Source organism: Onychomys torridus, chromosome 21, assembly GCF_903995425.1.
Source record: "Onychomys torridus chromosome 21, mOncTor1.1, whole genome shotgun sequence".
NCBI lineage: Eukaryota > Metazoa > Chordata > Mammalia > Rodentia > Cricetidae > Onychomys > Onychomys torridus.
The window spans coordinates 34,859,270-34,878,080 of record NC_050463.1 but is presented as its reverse complement, the minus strand read 5'-3'; the positions used below and the strand labels follow the sequence as shown (position 1 = coordinate 34,878,080).

The 18,811-nt window shown below is 52.0% G+C and overlaps 1 protein-coding gene across 1 annotated transcript in view; it reads right to left on the bottom strand.

Annotated features, from left to right (window-relative positions):
• Dnmt3a (DNA methyltransferase 3 alpha) overlaps nucleotides 1-18,811 on the bottom strand; it is a 108,671-nt gene that overhangs the window by 24,232 nt on the left and 65,628 nt on the right. Inside the window, exons 5-6 of the mRNA XM_036170452.1 lie at nucleotides 16,557-16,600; nucleotides 15,989-16,135 (exon numbers count right to left, since the gene is read on the bottom strand). Of these exons, the coding sequence (XP_036026345.1) occupies nucleotides 15,989-16,135; nucleotides 16,557-16,600 (191 nt within the window). The remainder of the gene's footprint in view (nucleotides 1-15,988; nucleotides 16,136-16,556; nucleotides 16,601-18,811) is intronic.

Below are 18,811 nucleotides of genomic sequence, written 5' to 3'. Positions count from 1 at the left end.
CAGTCTGTTCTTTCTTTCCAGTGTCCTTCCCGTTCAGCTTCCACCAGAACCCTAACTTCTAACCAGTTTACCAGTTCCTCCCTCTACCGACACGCTTCCTCTAACCCTGGGCTGCCAGCTGTATGTAGCTAGTTAAAATCAAAATGAAGTAAAAATTCAACTGCAATTCCTCCGTTACCTTAGCCACCTTCTACATGTCCAAGAACTACTATTGTGGGTGCATGGTGCAGAAAATCCCATTATCACAGAAAGTTCTAGATAGGGCTGCTCTGACCCCCTCCCCCTTATCTCCCCCTACTGTTCTTTTATCTCCCAGTCCTCTCCTGCACCCTGCCACTCCACTGTAAAATCTCACAGACCATCAGCTATGCCTCTTAGGAGAGGACTGGACTCATCTCCATGAGATTACAGCTCCCTAGAGGGCAGGCATGGGATGGATCTTCCTCAGCTTCCTGTGGAAACTATGGACAGAACACCTTGCTAACGATGGCGGAATAATGCACTGTTGGCCAAACAGAATGCAACACTGCCTCAGGAGGGTCATCTACAGCCATCCCCAATTCCAGGCTACAGGCAGATCCTGTCCATAGCAGACATTCTAATGACTGCCAGGAGGGTCCTGGTTTAGGGCTCTCCAAAGCTGCCAGGAAATGTCCGCTTCCTATTCCCCTGCAACCCATATGGAGGCTGCAAGCAAATGACCAGGACCTGGCTGCTGGCAATGGAGCTAAAAATAGCCTCCGAGCCAACAGCATGGAGTTAGCAGGACTTGTTGCTAAGGAGACAACCACAGAGAGAGCAACCAAGCAGGAGAAGGTGTCAGACATCCACCGGGAGAGCAAAAGGCTGGGCTGGGGGACTGGAAGTTGACAGGGGTCCAATGCTCCCACCCAGAGATGGTCTGCCTTCTGGCAGCTCCTGACTACCGTTCAAGTGGGGGTAAATATCCCCCCCCCTGCCCCTCAGTACCTCATCTCCATGGCAACCACCAGGACTGGGGTAAAGTACCAGCCCCTGGAAGGGAGGCCTCTGCCTGGAGCTGGTTGTTATAGCAACATCCCCCTTTCCTGTCATTCTCTCCCTCCCGGCTTCTCCTGAGGATGAGGTGGGGGTCAAGACTTAAATTAACCACCGGACCAAGAAACACTGGCTTCCTGACAAGACTAAGCAGCCAGCAGCCCCAGAGGCTCCTGGGAGCCCAGGAAGGCCAGTGGGTCCTTCACAGGTGACCCAGCCAGAAGAGGCCCTGCTGATGTGGATCAGCAGGCATGGGTGGGAGCCAGGACTCTTAAAACCACTGTATGTAATTAGAATTATCGGCCAAGTGTGCGGATCTCAGAAAGCTCAGTCTGTGGGTTACAAGTGAGTAACTGAGTCCTAAGAGGACTGAGCCCACCAGAAGGGCCAGAGCCACCAAGTAAGAAGGAAGTGATCGCCGGGCGGCAGTGGCACACACCTTTAATCCCAGCACTCAGGAGGCAGAGCCAGGTGGATCTCTGTGAGTTCCCCTCACCTCAATGAGGTGTCCCAGGAGGGCCACCACTCCTCCTGGGCCTTTTCCTCCGGTCACTGTCTGACTAGGTCTTGAGTTGAAATCAAAGCAATGGCCAAGCTGTTCCCTGTGGCATACAGCAGAGGGTGGGGAGCTGGGAAGCCTGCTTCCAGAAAGGTTGGGCAGCCCAGGCAGCTGATTCAGGCTAAAAGAGAAATCTATCCTCCAAAGTAAAACAAAAGGGTCACCATGGCAATCCTGGGTGCCAGCCCAATTGATTCTAACATAGCCAGCCCAAACCTGGGCCCTGCAACAGATACTTGTCCCCAGCTCAGAAAAACAGCACTTGGTCCCGATGCCAGATCCATTTCCTGGAGCCAACTGTGAGCCTGCCTAAACACACCTCCACCAGGAGTTGAGTCTGGAGCACCTGGAATAGCCAGGCAGGGGGAGGGGCCCTGAGGAGGAGCAAGAAGGTGGAAGAGATGAGCTGCCATGCATGCGTCTGTTACTCACAGCCTAATTGTGTGCCCAGGACCCACCACACATAAACCACAGCCCTCATTCAAGACAGCATGCAATTAGATGGTAAATTATGTGGTAGTGATGCTTCCTACATGTGCTGAGGGAAATCAGAGGCTGCCAGAATCAGCACAGGCAGGAAGATTCCAGGGATGTATACCGGGAATAGACATCATAACCTCTAAGCTTTTAGGGCAGGACAGGCAGGTCTGGAGGTCACCTGCAATGGTATTATCTTCCTGGTAGTGGATGGGGGGAAGATGTGGGAAGCATGGGGTTAGCCATATACATTTCTTCTGGGAGAGGAACAGTGGGCTGGGGCTGCTGTACTTGAGGGAATTCTCATTAGCAGCGTTTAACACCAAGGCTAGAAAGCCAGGAAGCCAGCCAGTCCTTTCTTCTCCCTCATCCCTATCTCGCACATCCTGGTTTAGCCCAAGCATCCATCCCTGAACCCTCCCGATCTTCTCAGACATTCCTACACTCCCCTGTGGGCTCCTGCTACGTCTTCCTCACGCCTCCCTGGCCAGACATCTGCCTACTTCCCCTGCAGCTCTGGGGCCAGTCCCCAAACCAGCCTCCTTTCCTGGCAGGGTCACCTGACGTCACAAGGCAGCTAGGTCTGCGGTTCCACCTCTGTCTACGTCCGAGGACCTGGGCAAGAGACGGCAGGGGCGAGGGGAGGCTGGGCTACACAGGCCCCGGCGTCCCTTCCCCCTACCAGAGAAAGTCAACAGGAGGCGTGTGGGGTGTGAGACCAGACAGTGATGACAGGCTCCTAAGTGGCCGCCTAGCTTTTCTAACCCGACTTAGGGGACTACAGGACATCCTCCGCTCAATGTAGATGGGATCAAAGGAAGCCCGAGGGGCTGAAAGACTCAGGGCAAGTTTGCTCAAGTGGTGGATGCTGTCACCTTGGAGAAACCTGAGGCCGCAGGGAGGTGTTAATCAGACTCAGCAGGGAGAGTGGGTCAAGAGGAACCCCGCCCGCTGCCCTCCCCCCACCCTTCCTCCAGGAAGTTCATCGAAAGAGGCACAGGGACCACCATTCTGATTCAGGCATGCAGAGTTTCAGGGTCCAAAGAAGAGGGGAGGAGCCTGAGCAGACTAGCCCCGGCTATTGCTGAAAACAATAGGCTGGCCTCCATCTCCATCCGAAAGAGAAAATTTTAAATCAAAGCCTTCAGTCCTTTCCGGTCTTCCTACCCCCAGGGTTGGAAAGTGAGAGCCGCAACCGCCGTGAACCTTCCAATCACCCGGAAGACCCGAGCTGTCACTCAATTCCCCAACGTGATTAATCCGCCCCAGGCAGTGATGTTTAAACAGCTCCAGGTGACCCTAGTGTTCAGTGAGGCCGGCTCGTGGCACTGATACAGCACGGGGGGGGGGGGGGGGGGGGGGGGGGGGCGCGGCTCTGGGCTACATTTAGTCCTGTTCGTACCAGAGGCTGAGTGCTTCTCAAACATTAGTAAGCCCGTTCCCCGGGGTTGGGGGCTGATACCCAGCCTGCCCCCAGAGACTAGAGTTTCATGGACTCAGAAAAGGTCCAGACGCCTGGCACGGGTGGCGGTTTCGAGAACAGTACTCCCACCCGAGCTGACCTCGCCTTCTGGGCTCAGGTAATCCTCCCACCTCAGGCTGGCACCTCCCTCGGGCCTGTGGGATGGACAGCACACCTAGCTGGGCTCTGGCTTTGGCCAGCGCCCTCAGGATGTATAAAGTAAGTTTATTCACTGCACGTTTGCCGTCTGAAATCCTCACTCACACACACACCCCAAATGTCTTTGCAGACAGCAGTGAGATTTAAATATACAGAGGACCGAATTGTTCTTTTTGGTCCAGCCCGTCTGAGCTGGCAGACAGGTAGACAGGTACTGCCTGTTAGCTAATAGAGGCGGGGAAGGTGGCGGTCACGTGGCGATGTGGCGTGCTGGAGCAGTGTAAACCACAAAACTCTACTCCTAGCAGGCAGGGTGGGTGGTGGTTCACACTGGTAAGCCTGGCACTTTAGAGGTGGAGGCGGGAAGATCAAGAGTTCGATGTCACCCGCATCTGTATAATGAGTTCAAGGCCAGCCTGAACTGACAAAAGACCCCGCCTCAGAACAAACAAAAACAAATGAAGGGATGCTCTCTGGCTGGCCCAGGGAGTTCTCAGGGAAGCGGACATGTTGGCGATCTGCTTCCAGAAGCTGAACATTGCTGTTTCTCCCTGTCTTGGTCTTGCTTTGGGTCTGTCTGTCTATTTCTCTTGTTCCCCCATGGTCACTCACAGCGTATGTGAGCTGCTCAAGAACAGCTTGCCCATGTCAGGCGGTAGTGGCGCACACCTTTAATCCCAGCACTCGGGAGACAGAGGCAGGCGGATCTCTGAGTTCAAGGGCCACCTGGGCTACAGAGTGAGTTCCAGGAAAGGCACCAACAAAACTACACGGAGAAACCCTGTCTCAAAAACAAACAAACAAACAAACAAAAAACAGCTTGCCCTAGACCAAGCAAAATGTACCCCTTCCATAGAAAGCCTAGAGGCAACCCCCCACCTATCACAGGAACCAAAGGGGAAAAATGAGTTGGACTTTCCTTAAATGAAGCCTCCCTCCCCGCTTCAGGCCCTGAACCTGCCCTTCCTCCGGAACTCTGATCTCACCTCCCTAAATATCATAGTTCCCCTTTCCTTCCCACCTTTGTATGTGTGTTACTTTGCTGTACCTGGGCATCATTCTGTAGCCCAGGCTGGCCTGGAACTCACTCTGCAGCCCAGGCTGGTAGTTCTCTCAACTCTGCCTTTCCTACCTGACCCTCGGTAAAGATCAAACATAGTGCCCTCCTACCGGCCCTGCTCCTCCTGAACACTGTTTCTTTGAGCCCCCTTACACCACACCAAGGGCTGGCATGTTAAAATGCATGCCAGATTCTCTCTGCCCCCAGCTGCAGACTGAGCCTAATTTCTCACCACCCCGCAGGAAGGTCCCTGGGATCTAACCAGCAGCTTCCCTAACACACCCTCCCTAACTCGTACTGTGATTTCTTATTGTCTTCCCCTCTTTGCCCATGGTGGCTCCTTTTCTGAATCGCCTTAATTAGACTTGGTGATATGCTCCAGGAAGTTTTCCTCACGGCCCCCAGGAAGCTGTGGTCCTCCTCCTCTGAGCTCTGCATACTGAGCACCGGTCAGATCTGGTCTACCTAACACCGCCCTCCCTGCTCAGAGCCTTGCGGCCTCCACGACCATAACAGTGTGTGTCTGAGACAGAGGCTGAGTCAATTTGTCTCTCTGGCCACCAGCACTATAAGCTGTATCATTAGTCAATACTGAGTTAAGGTCCCTTAACCCCCTCTACTAGATAGAACCTGAGTCCCTTGGGGAGCTTACAGAGTCTGAGCGCCCTCTCTCCCCAGGAGCAGACATCACTGGGACCTCCCTGGTCAGTGGGCAAAAACTTGTGGTTTTGTTTGTTTTCCCTGGATGCTCATTTTTTTTTTTTTTTTTTTTTTTTGAAAGTCTCACTTGGCCTAGAACTCAAGGTAGACCAGGCTGGCCTAGAACGCTCCTCTTGCCTCTGCTGGGATTGCAGGGCAGTGTGCATCACCATGCCCAAGTGTTTGAGACAGTCTCCTGTAGCTGAGGCTGACTTTACCTCCCAAGTCATGGAATGTAAGGTGAGCACCATCATTCTTGGTTTGTGCATCCCTGGGGATAAACCTGGGGCTTCCTGTATAATAAGCAAGCATTCTACCCACTGAACCACACCACCACCTCTCCCCCACCCACTTTCTTTTCTGGGTGTTTTACTGTGCATATATCTGTGCACCACATGCATGCAATGCCCATGGAAGCCGGAGAGGGTGTCAAGATCCCTTGGGACTGGAGTTACAGACTGTTGTGAGCTGTCAGGTGGGTGCTGAGAATTGGACTTGGGTCCTCTTGGAAGAGAAGCCAGGTGCTCTTAGCCGCTGACCATCTCTCCAGCCCCTTGGCCTTCTTTTAGGATTTTAGTTATTTCTATTTTTCAATTGTGTGTGAACGTACAGGTGGATGCAGGAATCCACAATGTCCTGATGCGGCCATCAGATAGACCCCGTGGAGCTGGAGTTATAGGCACTGTGAGCCCACAGATGGGGGAATCTGGACATAAGGGCCCTCTGCAAGAGCAGTCAACACTCTTAACCTCTGAACCGTCTATCCAGCCCATAAATTACATTTGTAGATGTGCCTACACGCCATGGTATGTTGTGGTCAGAAGATAGATTGGGGAAACTGGTTCTCTCCTTGGACTGTGTGGGTCCCAGGAATTGAATTCAGGTCTTCAGGCTTGGCAACAAGTGCCTTTACCTGCTGTGCCATCTTGCTGGACCACACCCCAGCCTAACCCACACTTCTTAGGAACAGTGCTGGGAGTTAGGGAGAACTTGGGGTCTTAAGCATGCTAGGCATCTATCTATCCTATCCCTTTCCATTTTTTGAGACAGGGTCTCTCTATGACTATGTAGTCCTGATGGGCCTGGAACTCACTATATAGAGCAGGTTGGCTTTGAACATAGAGAGCCATCTGCTTCTGCCTCCCAAGTACTGGGATTATACTCATGAGCCCCCATCTAGCTCTGGGCCTTTAGAACCTGCGTCTAAAACAATAGAGAAGGGAGAGGCACAGTGATGAAGAAGAGAGAGTAGGACTCTAGCTCCAAGCCAAAATGATCTACGAATTATTTTATAAGCATTCACCTAAGGATGCTTCCTGTGTGCATCGCTAGGTGATTGTGACCTCTGAGGCTTTGCTTAGGATATTTAATTTAGAACTGATGTTTTGCGGTAGTATAAGTGACAGAGGGAGCTGTGGATCCCACCCCTGAATAATAAATGTCTAGCATTCCTGGAGTTGGGCAATCTACTTCTATCACATTATAAATCAGGAAACCAAATTGATCGACTAATCTGGAGCAGAAAAGCCTGGAAACCAGGCTTCCAGAATTTCATTCCAACATTATCTTAATCCGGTTTAACAACCTCAGACATAGTCTTGAGGAAACAGCAGGCCAAGGGCAGGGCAAGGGCACTGGGAGCGGTGCTGAGAAGGACAGTCGGAGGCCACAAAGATGGCCCCGAGGGTCAGCCCAGATAACAGGACCCAGGAGAGCAGCAAGCCAGAGGCCTCCCTTCTGGATTCAGGCCTGGACTTGAAGACGGTGCACCAGAGAAAACGAGGAGAACCAGGCCAGAAGTAGCCTGAGAAAGGGGGTTGGCTTGGGCCAGGGGACCCTCCCAAGGCCATTTGTGGCTCTGTTCTAACTGACTCAGGACATCTTTTGGCTCTCTCTCTGCAGGCATGTGGAAGTCAGAGGACAACTCAAGGAATCTCTCCTTCCACCTGGAGCTCTGGGACCAAACTCAGGTCATCAGGCTTGGTGGCAAGCCCTTCACCCAGAACCATCTTGCTGTCCTGATAAAGACATTTCTTATAGAACTGGGGGTTCAGTTGAGTGGTAGAGCATGTGCTTAGAGTGCATGCGTAGGGGCTCCGCCCCAAGTATCAAGGCAAACATAACCCATGTCGGGATTTGCTTCAGGTCTGTGATGAAGTTAATGCTCTGGGCACAGGCTGAAGGCCAGTGAAGCTCGCCCCTTCCCTGAGGTCATTCTTGGCTGGAGAATGTACCCTGGATACATTCACTACCTCACCTATTTTCTCATTACTAAAAAGTACTAGAAAGCTACTCCTTCTGTGCCCAGATGCGAATGAATTCTCCAGTGTGCAATCTCATACCTGGAGCTGGAGTCCAGCTTGGACTACCCAGTGAGTTCCAGGACAGTCTGGGCTACAGTAGGAGACCCTGTCTCAAAACAAACAAACAAACCAGCTCAGACCAAAACTAGGTCTTTTGCGCCCGTAATCCCAGCATTTCAGAGATGGCAAGGGAAGGATCAAGAGTTCACAGCTCCAAGAGTCAAGTTTCAAGGTTAACTGAAACCCTGTCTCAAGACAAATACCAAACACCACCCCAGCCCATCCACTTATCACAGTGACAGGCCCTTTTTGACATTTTCCACAGCCCGGGTGGGAGGGCCAACCTAGGAGGCTATTTCTGATTATGGCCTTCACGGGAGCCCCTTTAAAATGCCCTCAGCCTTTTGGTAACGTTTTGGTAAAGCTGTCGCAGCTGCAAATGTTCCTATCCTCTCCAAGTCAGGCACTGCTCACAAGCAAAAGTTGGGTGTGGCAAACGTGAGCAACATCTGGTCAAGTAGCACCCACGCCATGGGGCTGCTCCGCTGCACTTAACTTTATTGGTCTCCATTAGAAACTGCTCAGGAGATCACAGCCTGCTCACCTCCTCATCTTCCGCAGCCTCTCACACAAGCCCCCCACACACACACACTCAGGGGGTGCAGAGTGATTGCTTATTAAATGGCATATGGCCCAGCAAGAGGTGACCCTCTAGACACTTACAGGCTGTTCTTCTGGGACACACAGACAGCAGTCTTTACAACCTCAAGTTGTCCACACTTGTTAAAACTCCCAGAAACAGCATCCGCAGCAGCACAAATGGTCAATAAGCATATGAAAAGATAACTTAGCCTCACTTGTTATTTGGGAGATGACAATTAGAATCATAACAAGACACCGCTTTCCTACCCAGGTGTGCAGCAGCTAGCTAGCTGTGGTGTAAGTTGGAATTGGTGTGGCCCTTTTCTAGCAATTTGCCAGATTTTGTAAAATGCAAAATGCACACTCCTTTCACTAAAATGCAGAATGCACACTCCTTCCACTAGGATCTCTCTTTCTACTGGTTTGTCTTGTGGAAACGCAGAAGCACAAAGAAGCAGGCTAAGCCTAGCATGCATGCAGATCCTGCTTCAACCCCCAGCACCGCATAAACTGGTCTGGAGACACGCACAGCTATAACCCAGGCACCTAGGAAGGGAAGGCAGAAAGGGCTGATGCTTGCTAAACTCATCTTCAACTACATACCAGGGCTGAGGCCAGCCTGGGCTACCCGAGGCCAGCCTGGGCTACCCGAGACCATCCCCTCGCACATACCAAGGATGTTTTACTGCCACAGCATGCCTGGATAGCAAAATACGGTGACATCAATGGCCAGCAGTAAGAGTCTGGTTAAACAAAGCCATGGCAATTCACACAGTGGAGATACAACAGTAATGACGTGGCTAAACCGGCCACCTTATTGTAAGTGAAAAACCAAACTGTAAAATGAAACTACGGAATGCTTCCACTCATAACAACACAAAACTGTGAGTCAGTGTTACATGCTTAGACATACAAACAGAAAAAAATTGGTGCGTATGCACCAGACAGCATCAAAAACCTCTCAAAGTATTTTGGTGTGTGTGTGTGTGTGTGTGTGTGTGTGTGTGTGTGTGTGTGTGTGTGATTTTTGATACAGTACCTTACACTGTAGCCCAAGCTAGCCTGGAGCTCACGAGGCAAACCATGCTGGCTTTGAACTTGTGGTCATCCTCCTGCCTCTGCCTTCTGAGTACTGCTCTGCTCTCAGCTGCACTGTTATGTCCAGCTCTAAAGCATATTCAAAGAATTAAGATTGTGGTGGTGGGGATACTGTTTGAAAATAAGAATGTGCTTGTGTGGTACTTACATAATTTAAAGTCGTATCGAGTCATCTGAACATGGGGGCTCACAGCTGGAACCCTAGCCCTGGGGAAGTAGGCAGGAGACTGGAAATGTTCAAGGCCAGCCTGGACTGTTTTAGAGTTCTGTCTCCGAAACTAATAAAAACAGGAACCGGCAAGATGGCTCATCTGTAGCATCTGCCAGCTAAGCCTGATGAGCTGAACCTGGGGCCCGTGGGAGGGTGGGCGATCAGATCCACAAGGTTGTTCAAGCTCTACATGCACTCCATAGCACCCACATGTACACATATACTCATTTGCCTGGTGAGGTGGTGCCTGCCTTTAATCCGAGCACCTGGGAGGCAGAAGCAGGTGGATCTCTGTGAGTTCAAGGCTAGCCTGGTCTACACACAGAGACCATGTCTCAAAATAACAAACAGCAAACAAGTTCCTGTCCATGCCAGCTCTAAAGGGAGCCTTAAAGGCTGTATGTTCTTTATTAATCCATATACCTCTGTGTTTAGGAGTCTTTCCTCATGCAGCCCACTTCAGGCAAGTCTGTCCAAGGGGAGGGAAGTCTAAAACCCCAGAGGTGGGACTCACTGAGGCCAGCATTTACACAGTGCCTCCTGAGGCCTAAGGACAAAGCCCCCCTAGCCCCCCACCCCCTTCAGGAATGTAGTGGTTTTATTCATAGCTGGACGGCCTAGGGACAGGACAGGGGGGAGGGGAGCCTGGGATTCTCTGGCCAGACCACTACTCTCACAATGCAATATTATCTGATAAGCATAAGGATGCAGGAGCCAGGGCCCAACCCTCAAGGTGGGAGTCAGAGAAGATAGTAGATACCCTAGAGCCTGGAAGTGATTTAGGATAGCCAGGGTGAGTCCCGACATCCACCACAAAGTCCTGACACTGGGCCCATTTTGGAGGTCACAGGGTCGAAACCTTGGGAAACAGCCAGAATCTGTCTATGTGTTGGGTTGGGGGCACTAGGGAGCCGCCATGGGTTCTGTAGCAGAACTCGGTCATTTATTATATACAGCAGGGCTGGCTCACAGGAGACAACAGCCTTCCCCTTTCCAGCAGGAAGTCCCATTCAGAGATGAAGGAAATGGCCGGTTTTCCTCATCACCTATTTGAAGTTTATTTCATTTGTACAATTTAAGTTATTTATCTTTTTAAAAGACAGGTCTCACTTGCTATGTAGACCAGGGCTGGCCTTTGAATTCAGAGACCCACAAGCCTTGACCTCCTGAATGCTGGGATTAAAGGCACAGGCCACCTTCCGGAGTTAATGTTGGGCAGGTGAAACGTATGGGTCTTACGCAGGAGCTGAGATGTGATTGATGAAGGTGGAGAGGGGCATCTAGGCGGGGAAGGGAGCTTCTTATTTGTGTGTGGCACTGGGACTTAAGCCAAGGCAAGCGCTCTCCCACTGGGCTACACCCCTAGCCCCAGGAAAGGGACTTTTAGGGTGGGGAGCCTCCTAGGTGGGGCAGATGCAGGGTGGGGAGCCAATGGAAGCTTCCAGCAGGCCACACAAACCCTTCAGGCTTGAGCCACACACTTCCATTCCTGAAAAATCCTGGGAACTTCACAGATAAAGTCATCTCTTTCGAAATGCTTCCCTCTCCCCTCCCAAAATTCCAGTTCATCCTCTAAAAGTCCAACGCGGCCTCTTGCTGATGAATTTAGTCTGAGGCCTGTTCAGAGCCGTGTGTACTTTCTGTGGGTCACTGAGCTCACAGGGCTCCTGGCAGAGGGCTCAAAACGTGCCTGCAGGAAGTTTCAAAGCATGGGTGACTGTTACATCCCATCCATGTAGAAAATGCCAGCTGATGGCATTGCCTGGGCTGCAGGTGCCCTTGTGGCAGGAGAGGCATGGAGGGTGGGGGTGAGGAGGTGCGGTTAGGAGTGGAGAGTTAGATCTATTAAAGCTTTTCTAGTCAATCTGCTATATTAAGGAAATGAAGGTGGGTTCAGAGGCACAAATGTGATCCCTGTACTCTGGAGGTGGATTCGGGAAGATCGGGAGTTCAATGTCAGCTTTACTTACATAGCAAAGAACAAAAACAAACAAGTAACACCCCCCCAACCAACACCCCACACCAAGAAATGCAGGTAAGTAGATCAAGAAGAGGGAACCCGAGGATACCCGAGTCAAGGGGGACAAAATATGCTGCTGAGAAATGGAGGAAGTATAAAATTCAGGGGCACCAGGAAGGCCTAGGGAAACAATATCAGAAGCAAAGGTCAAAGGCTAAGGAGCTAAGGTGAGCCTTAGAAGGTGTGTGTGTTTTGGGGTGGTGGTGCTGCTGGAGAGCTAGCTTAGCAGTCATGAGAACTTGTTCTGAAGGCCCAGGTTCGGTTCCCAGCACCACATGGTGGTTTATAACTCCCCCCACCCCCAGACAGGGTTTCTCTGTGTAGCTTTGCGCCTTTCCTGGATCTCGCTCTGTAGACCAGGCTGGCCTCGAACTCACAGAGATCCGCCTGGCTCTGCCTCTGGAGTGCTGGGATTAAAGGCGTGCATCACCACCACCACCACCACCACCCGGTGGTTTATAACTCTTACAACTGTCCATAACTCTAGTTCTAGGGGATCCCACACCCTCCTCTGACCTCTGTGGGCACCAGGTACACATATGATACATAGACATGTATGTAGGCAAAACAGTCATACACATAAATATACAAGAAAAGAAAAGGAAAGAAGGAAAAGGAAATCGGGCCCAATTGCATCAGATTCTGCTCCACAATCTGGAAAGCAACTGTGTTTTCCCAGCAGTTAATCCTACCCTGTCCCATGTCGGGGTGTGGCATTTAAAGGTAAACTCTTTAAGAAACCCAAACTCTAATTGCATTCTGGCCCCATTCCCCACCTGTCCTGGGGTTTGTGGCCAGTCAAGGATTGAGGGATATGTAGTTACAACTTAAAAAGATCCGTGAGGCCGGGTGGTGGTAGCGTACGCCTTTAATCCCAGCACTCGGGAGGCAGAGCCAGGCAGATCTCTGTGAGTTCAAGGCCAGCCTGGGCTACCAAGTGAGTTCCAGGAAAGGTGCATAGGAAAACCTTGTCTCGAAAAAACAAAAATACCTGTGTACCTAGCAGCACTAGAAGTCACAGGGTTCATTTTATTGCTATTTTGTTCTGAGGTCATGGGCACCTCCAACAGTTCAAACTGAATCCATGTTTTCCATTTTTCTGTTAACACTTAGAGACTAATGGTGCCTGTGTTGGTTGGGATTGGAAAGCAAATGCCCCCAGATGCAGCAGACTCACTGGGAAAGTTTTGATAATTGCTGAAGCAGGTGAGAGATACATGTATATAGAGAGATACTGATATAGATAGGTGTAAATATATACATGTATGTATAGATATATGCATATATCATATAATAATTTCTCATTCTACTTTTGTGTATATTCTCAAATGTTCCTAATTTCTTTCTTTCTTTCTTTCTTTCTTTTTTTTTTTTCTGAGACAGAGTCTCACTGCGTAGCTCTGGCTGGCCTGGAACACCCTAGGTAGATAAGGCTGGCCTTGAACTCAGAGAAACCCACTGTACTCTGCCTCTTGATTACTGGATTAAAAGCATGAGACGCCACACTTGGCCAAAGTTCCTAACTTTTGTTATGTTTTGTTTTGTTCTTTTTTCAAGACAGGGTTTGTTGCGGAATATTAGTTTGGGATGTGTTACATTTGTTTAGGCTGTGGAATATCTGTTTAATGATGCAACAACGTGTCGCCTTCTTTTATGTTGCATTTGTTTAACTCTGTGAAGCTGTGTTACTGTGCCTGTCTAAAACACCTGATTCATCTAATAAAGAGCTGAATGACCAATAGCGAGGCGGAGACATCTAATAAAGAGCTGAATGACCAATAGCGAGGCGGAGAAAGGAGAGGCGGGGCTGGCAGGCAGAGAGAATAAACCGAAGGAGAGATCTGGGGAAAGAGGATTGAGGAGCAAGAGAAGGTGGAGGACTCCAGGGGCCAGCCATCCAGCTACACAGCAACCCCGGAGTAAGAAGTAAAGAAAGGTACACAGGAGAAAGATACAAGCCCAGAGGCAAAAGGTAGAAGGGATAAATAAAGAAAAACTGGCAAGAAACAAGCCAAGGTAAGGCTGGGCATTTATAATTAAGAATAAGCCTCCATGTGTGATTTATTTGGGAGTTGAGTGGTGGGACCCCCAAAAGAGCAGAGAGCAAAGAGCCAAAGGATAAAATACCAACAACTACAAGGGTTTCACTGTGTAAAAGCCCTGGCTGTCCTGGATCTCGCTCTATAGACCAGGCTGGCCTCCAACTCACAGAGCTCTGCCTGTGCCTCTGCCTCCCAAGTGCTGGGATTAAAAGCGTGAGTCACCACCGCCTGGCTTCTAACTTACTACTATTTTTGTTTTTTGGTGGGGATGGGGCTTCCTGTGTGTGTGTGTGTGTGTGTGTGTGTGTGTGTGTGTGTGTGTGTGTTGGGGGGTGGTGGTGCTTGAACTATATGGTGACATACAGACCAAGCTGGCTTCAAACTTGTATCTTCCTTCTTCAATCTCAATCTCTCTCTCTCTCTCTCTCTCTCTCTCTCTCTCTCTCTCTCTCTCTTTGGTTTTTCGAGACAGGGTTTCTCTGTATAGCTTTGGGCCTTTTCCTGGAACTCACGTGGTAGCCCAGGCTGGCCTCGAACTCACAGAGATCCGCCTGGCTCTGCCTCCCGAGTGCTGGGATTAAAGGCGTGCGCCACCACCATCTGGCTCAGTCTCTCAATTACTGAAATTATAGGCATTATAGGTGTATGCCGTCACACCTATCTTCCATGCTCTGAGGTTAAAATTTAAAACTCTTACCTACATTTATGTGTGTGTGTGTGTGTGTGTGTGTGTGTGTGTACACAGCACCTGTGTGGAGGATGGAGGAGCTGGTTCTTTTCTGTGTGAGTCCTGGAGAATAAACTCAAGTGACAAGTTCCCTTACTGGTTGGGCCCAACTTGACCACTCAGATCTTGTAAAAATTTTAGCTGAAACTTAAAATTGATTAAAAAAAACAAAACAAAAACAAAAACAAAACAACCTTCATTTTCTAGGAGTGGGGAAAACCCTTCTTCCTGTGACCTCCATGTGACCAGACCCAGGTCACCATCTCAGCACCTCTGACTCACGGCTCAGGAGCATGGCACACAGAGCCTGAGTCCCAGGGCCCCAGGAGAAGAGAAAACAGCTCACTTCCTGAAGGCGCACCCTGGTCTCAGCACTCAGGGCTAAAGGCGCCCCTTTCAGACCCTGGCCAGGCAGCCCTTTCTCCACTCTTTCAGGGGGAGGATTTCTGCCTTCCTGGATCCCAAAGGAACTAGAAAACAACAAAGCAGCCAGAACCATGTCCTCTCCCACTTGTGTGGAACTTTCTCTGGGGCCTCCGGCACACACTGTCATATAGCCTGAGGTCAAGACCCTGCTTCCTCCTCCCTCCCTGTGGAAGTGGTACCCACAACCCTCCTTCCCACAGCTGATCTTAGAGGACTGATGGCTGCCTAGGTCTTTATCTGACTTCCCACCTCCTTTCCCTTGGCAGCCCTGGGCTGCTTTCAGCTCTCTCCTAGATCCCACAGAGGTTCCTCAGGAAAAGTACCAGCTCCCTCAGGCTTGCCCAGTGTGGGGCACGCCCCCACCCAGTGCAGCGACTGTCTAGAGAAACCAGCTCTCCAGGTCTCTGGTGGCTCCCTTCAGGCCCCCAACTGCAGCTCTTTACTCGCCATTTCTGCACAGGAAATTCTGAGACTCTGCTTCTCTGCCCTCTACTGAACAGGCTCTGCAGACTTTGTTTTGTTTGCACCTTGGCACCTGCAGCCCGATGACGTCCAGCTCCCAGCTCCTTGGCATTGAGCTCTTGGTCCCAACAACTAGTCCTCCCACCAGAGCAAACACAGTCATCACCTTGTGTCCAGGCCACACCTGACCGTGTCCTTGCCACTGCAAGTTCTCCGGCCTTCCCGTCAACACGCCCTCGACCCTGTCACCAAAACGCAGCCAAAGCTGCCCTGTCTCCACCGCTGCCCCCTACACCGGGGTCATTTCTCTCTGTGGACACTGTCCACATCTGGACACTGAGAATGGAGAAGCCACCTGGGTCTCACCGGGCCTTCAACCCCCTCCAGTTCTGTCCTCCTCGCCCATCAGAGCATTGATGGGCAGGAGCGCTGCCATAGGCACACACTACCTCATCCACAGCTAGCAACCCCAAAACACAAGAGGTCAAATGAAGCCCCCGCACACACAGGTTTCTGGGGAATTCTAGGGGTTGACAGCCTCAGCTCCAGCCTGACTGGAGCGGCTAGAACCGAATTCTGGTTTGCCGCTCTCGCACCCGGCACCGGGGATAGAAGGCCTCTCACCTCCCTTTTCCAACGTGCCAGCCACTCGTCCCGTTTCCGTTTGCTGATGTAGTAGGGGTCCCCCGCCTGGAAGGTGAGTCTTGGCATGGGCCGCTGACGGAGGCTGGATTCCCAGCCTAGACCACCCCGCAGCCGTCCCCGGGATCCCTAGGACAGAAGACAGACAGACAGACGTTAAGGTGGGCGCAGGTACCCCTGCAGGGTTTGCCCCTCCTAGAGGGGGGTCGGAGAGGGTCACTCATCCCAAACAGAATACAGAAATTCTGGCTCCTGGCCAGAGGGGGTTGACCCCAGGATACTGAGGAGGGATTCGAAGTTGGTAGCGACACCACATGAACCAGGCAGAGAGGGGAAGTGCTTGATCTCCGGAGGGGGATGAGCTGGCTGCCTGGCTAGGGAACTTCCAACCTCCACCCCCACTTCCTCTCCTTCTCACAAAGGGACACCAAAGAAGGGGCAGGGACCCACCCTCGGGCCCCCCTCACACACACTCGCCACAGTCCGTCAGAGAGGTGGCTTTCTTCTAGAATCAGGATCCAGAGCCCCTGGGGGTGAGGAAAACACTTGCCTCCATTTTCATGGATTCGATGTTGGTCTGCTTCTGTTCTTTGCCTGTGGAAAGGGAAGCACAGGGAGGCTGTCGACCCTAGCATGTGTGGTCCATGCTGGCCTACCAGGTGCCAGGCTGGCTCCAAGGACCCAGAATGATGTCTGGAGCAGAGAGGTCCTGGCCCAGGTTCCAGGCCCAAGAACACAGTAATAAGAAAAAAGTCGGGGGCCTGGTTTCTGGCCCACGGACCCTGGTCCCAAGTACATAAAAAGGGACTTCGGCGAGCAGCAACCATCCCCTGCTGGCCGCAGGCCCTCCTTCAAAGCAAGGAGCGGGAGGGTGGAGGGGAAGAGCAGGGGTTGGACTGAAGAAGCCAGACTGTTCACTTCTTTGTGTGAGGCAGAAAAAGGTGCCCGACAATGGGCAATGGGCCAGTTGGCCCAGACCCAAGTGAAGCATCTTCATCTTTCAGAGTATCTCTTCACTATAAACAGTTCTAAATAGTACGGCCCTATTACTAACATGTAAACTGTCCTCCATTCCTGGCCCACTCTCAGGTCATCAAGATCAGTCTGGATTCTAACTGCCCTGGTATGACCTCCCTAACCTCTGCTGTTTCCTCACCAATACAGTGAAACATGGTCTAAAGATTGGTGTGAGCAACGGGTGCATGGAGCAGGGCCTGGCATACAGTAGGCGCTCGATATGTGTCAGCATGCCTCCGCCCCAAAGGAACTCCTTCCTTGTTTTCTGGCTTTTCTCAAAGTTCCTGGACTGGGCGCTGTTTCCAGTTCCAGGGAGGGACATCTGGGCTGGGAGCAGCAGTCCCCACAGCGCCATCTTTAGGAAGGACTCATCTGGGCTTCTCTAGGCCCGACATGCGGGCAGCTACAATCTTCCTTTCCGCTTCGGCCTGACTGCCCAGCTCCTCTCCCAGCCAGCCCGGCTGCAGCCAGCTGTGGATGGCTTCTCCTAGCAAGTGGGGCGGCTTCGGCCACCTTTCATCTGGGTGCCTGAATGCCTTTTTCTGAGGCTGAGAAAATACAGGGCTTGCCCCCCCCCCCCCCCCCCGAGCAGGAAGGTCACTAAGGGTGGCTCACTCAGGTCGCTTTGGTGTGTAAGGGGAGGTGAGGTACGGGAGGGAGACAAAGAGCCCCAAACGGAAAAAACAGCCCCTGCTGCATCGCCTAGCTCAGGAGCGGAAACCACCCGCAGCATTTACGGCTCTGAATTTTTAGCCTGGACGTTTCCCTCTTGTTACCAGACACGACCTGGGGTTCCTCTCTGCACCTGCCCAGAGCGCCCCACAGCGCGCACAGCCACGTGCGCCTTGCTCCCCATCCACACGGGTGGGGAGGAGGCAGGGCGAGCAGAGCCCCTGCGGGACACCCCGTGGGCTGTGGACCCTGTGGGTGGGAGGCGTGTCGCTGCTGGGCCCCGTGGGGGCGGTGCGTGGGAGGAGCGTGGTGGCGTGCGCCCCTGCCAGCACAGGGTCTGTGGTTGGCCTTTGAAGGCATGTCTCAGCCGTCACACACATCTCCATCTCTTCCTCCACGGCCTCTCTGCCCCCCCCCTCCTCCACCGCAGTCAGCTCCCCACTTTCCACGGGGTTCCCCCTCACGCCTGCCCGGGGCCTCCCACCTCTGGGACGGGCCCCTCCCTCACCCCTCCGTGCTGGGCACAGGACCCAGGCTGCCAGGAGGGGGCGCCCGCCCAGGCTCGCATTCCATGCTCCTGCTGCAATACTTGCAGCAGCCAAGCAGCAAGGTGAGGGTGGCGAGTGAGGCCCCCAAGCAGGCCCGCTCACGCGATTTTGGAGTGTCTCCTGGACCTTGGAGTTTCCTGAATAACACGCCCCCCCCCCGCGCGCGCCCCAAACCCGACCCAGTGGCTTTGGATTACGTTTACCAGGAGTGATTTGTTTATTAGAATACAAGAAAAGCTGAGCCGAAGAGAAGATGTGGTTGTTTGCTGAATGTTTCACACGAGGAAACTGAGGCCGGGTGAGCAGAGCTGTAATCCGATTTTGGGACTCCTGACTCCCAAGTGCGCTACCAACACTACTCCATGTTTTCTTTGCCAGGTCTCCAGCCTGCACGGTCTCCCAAATGGAAATTTCCTGCAACAGTTTCCAACTGGCTCCTTTCTGGAATTTTCTCCCCAACAGACCGCGCATGCCCATGTGAGCGATTGATCATTCTCAGACGCACACACGCACACATGCACTCTCTTCCTCTCTCCAGCCTGGCCAGCACATCGGACTGGCTGTCACA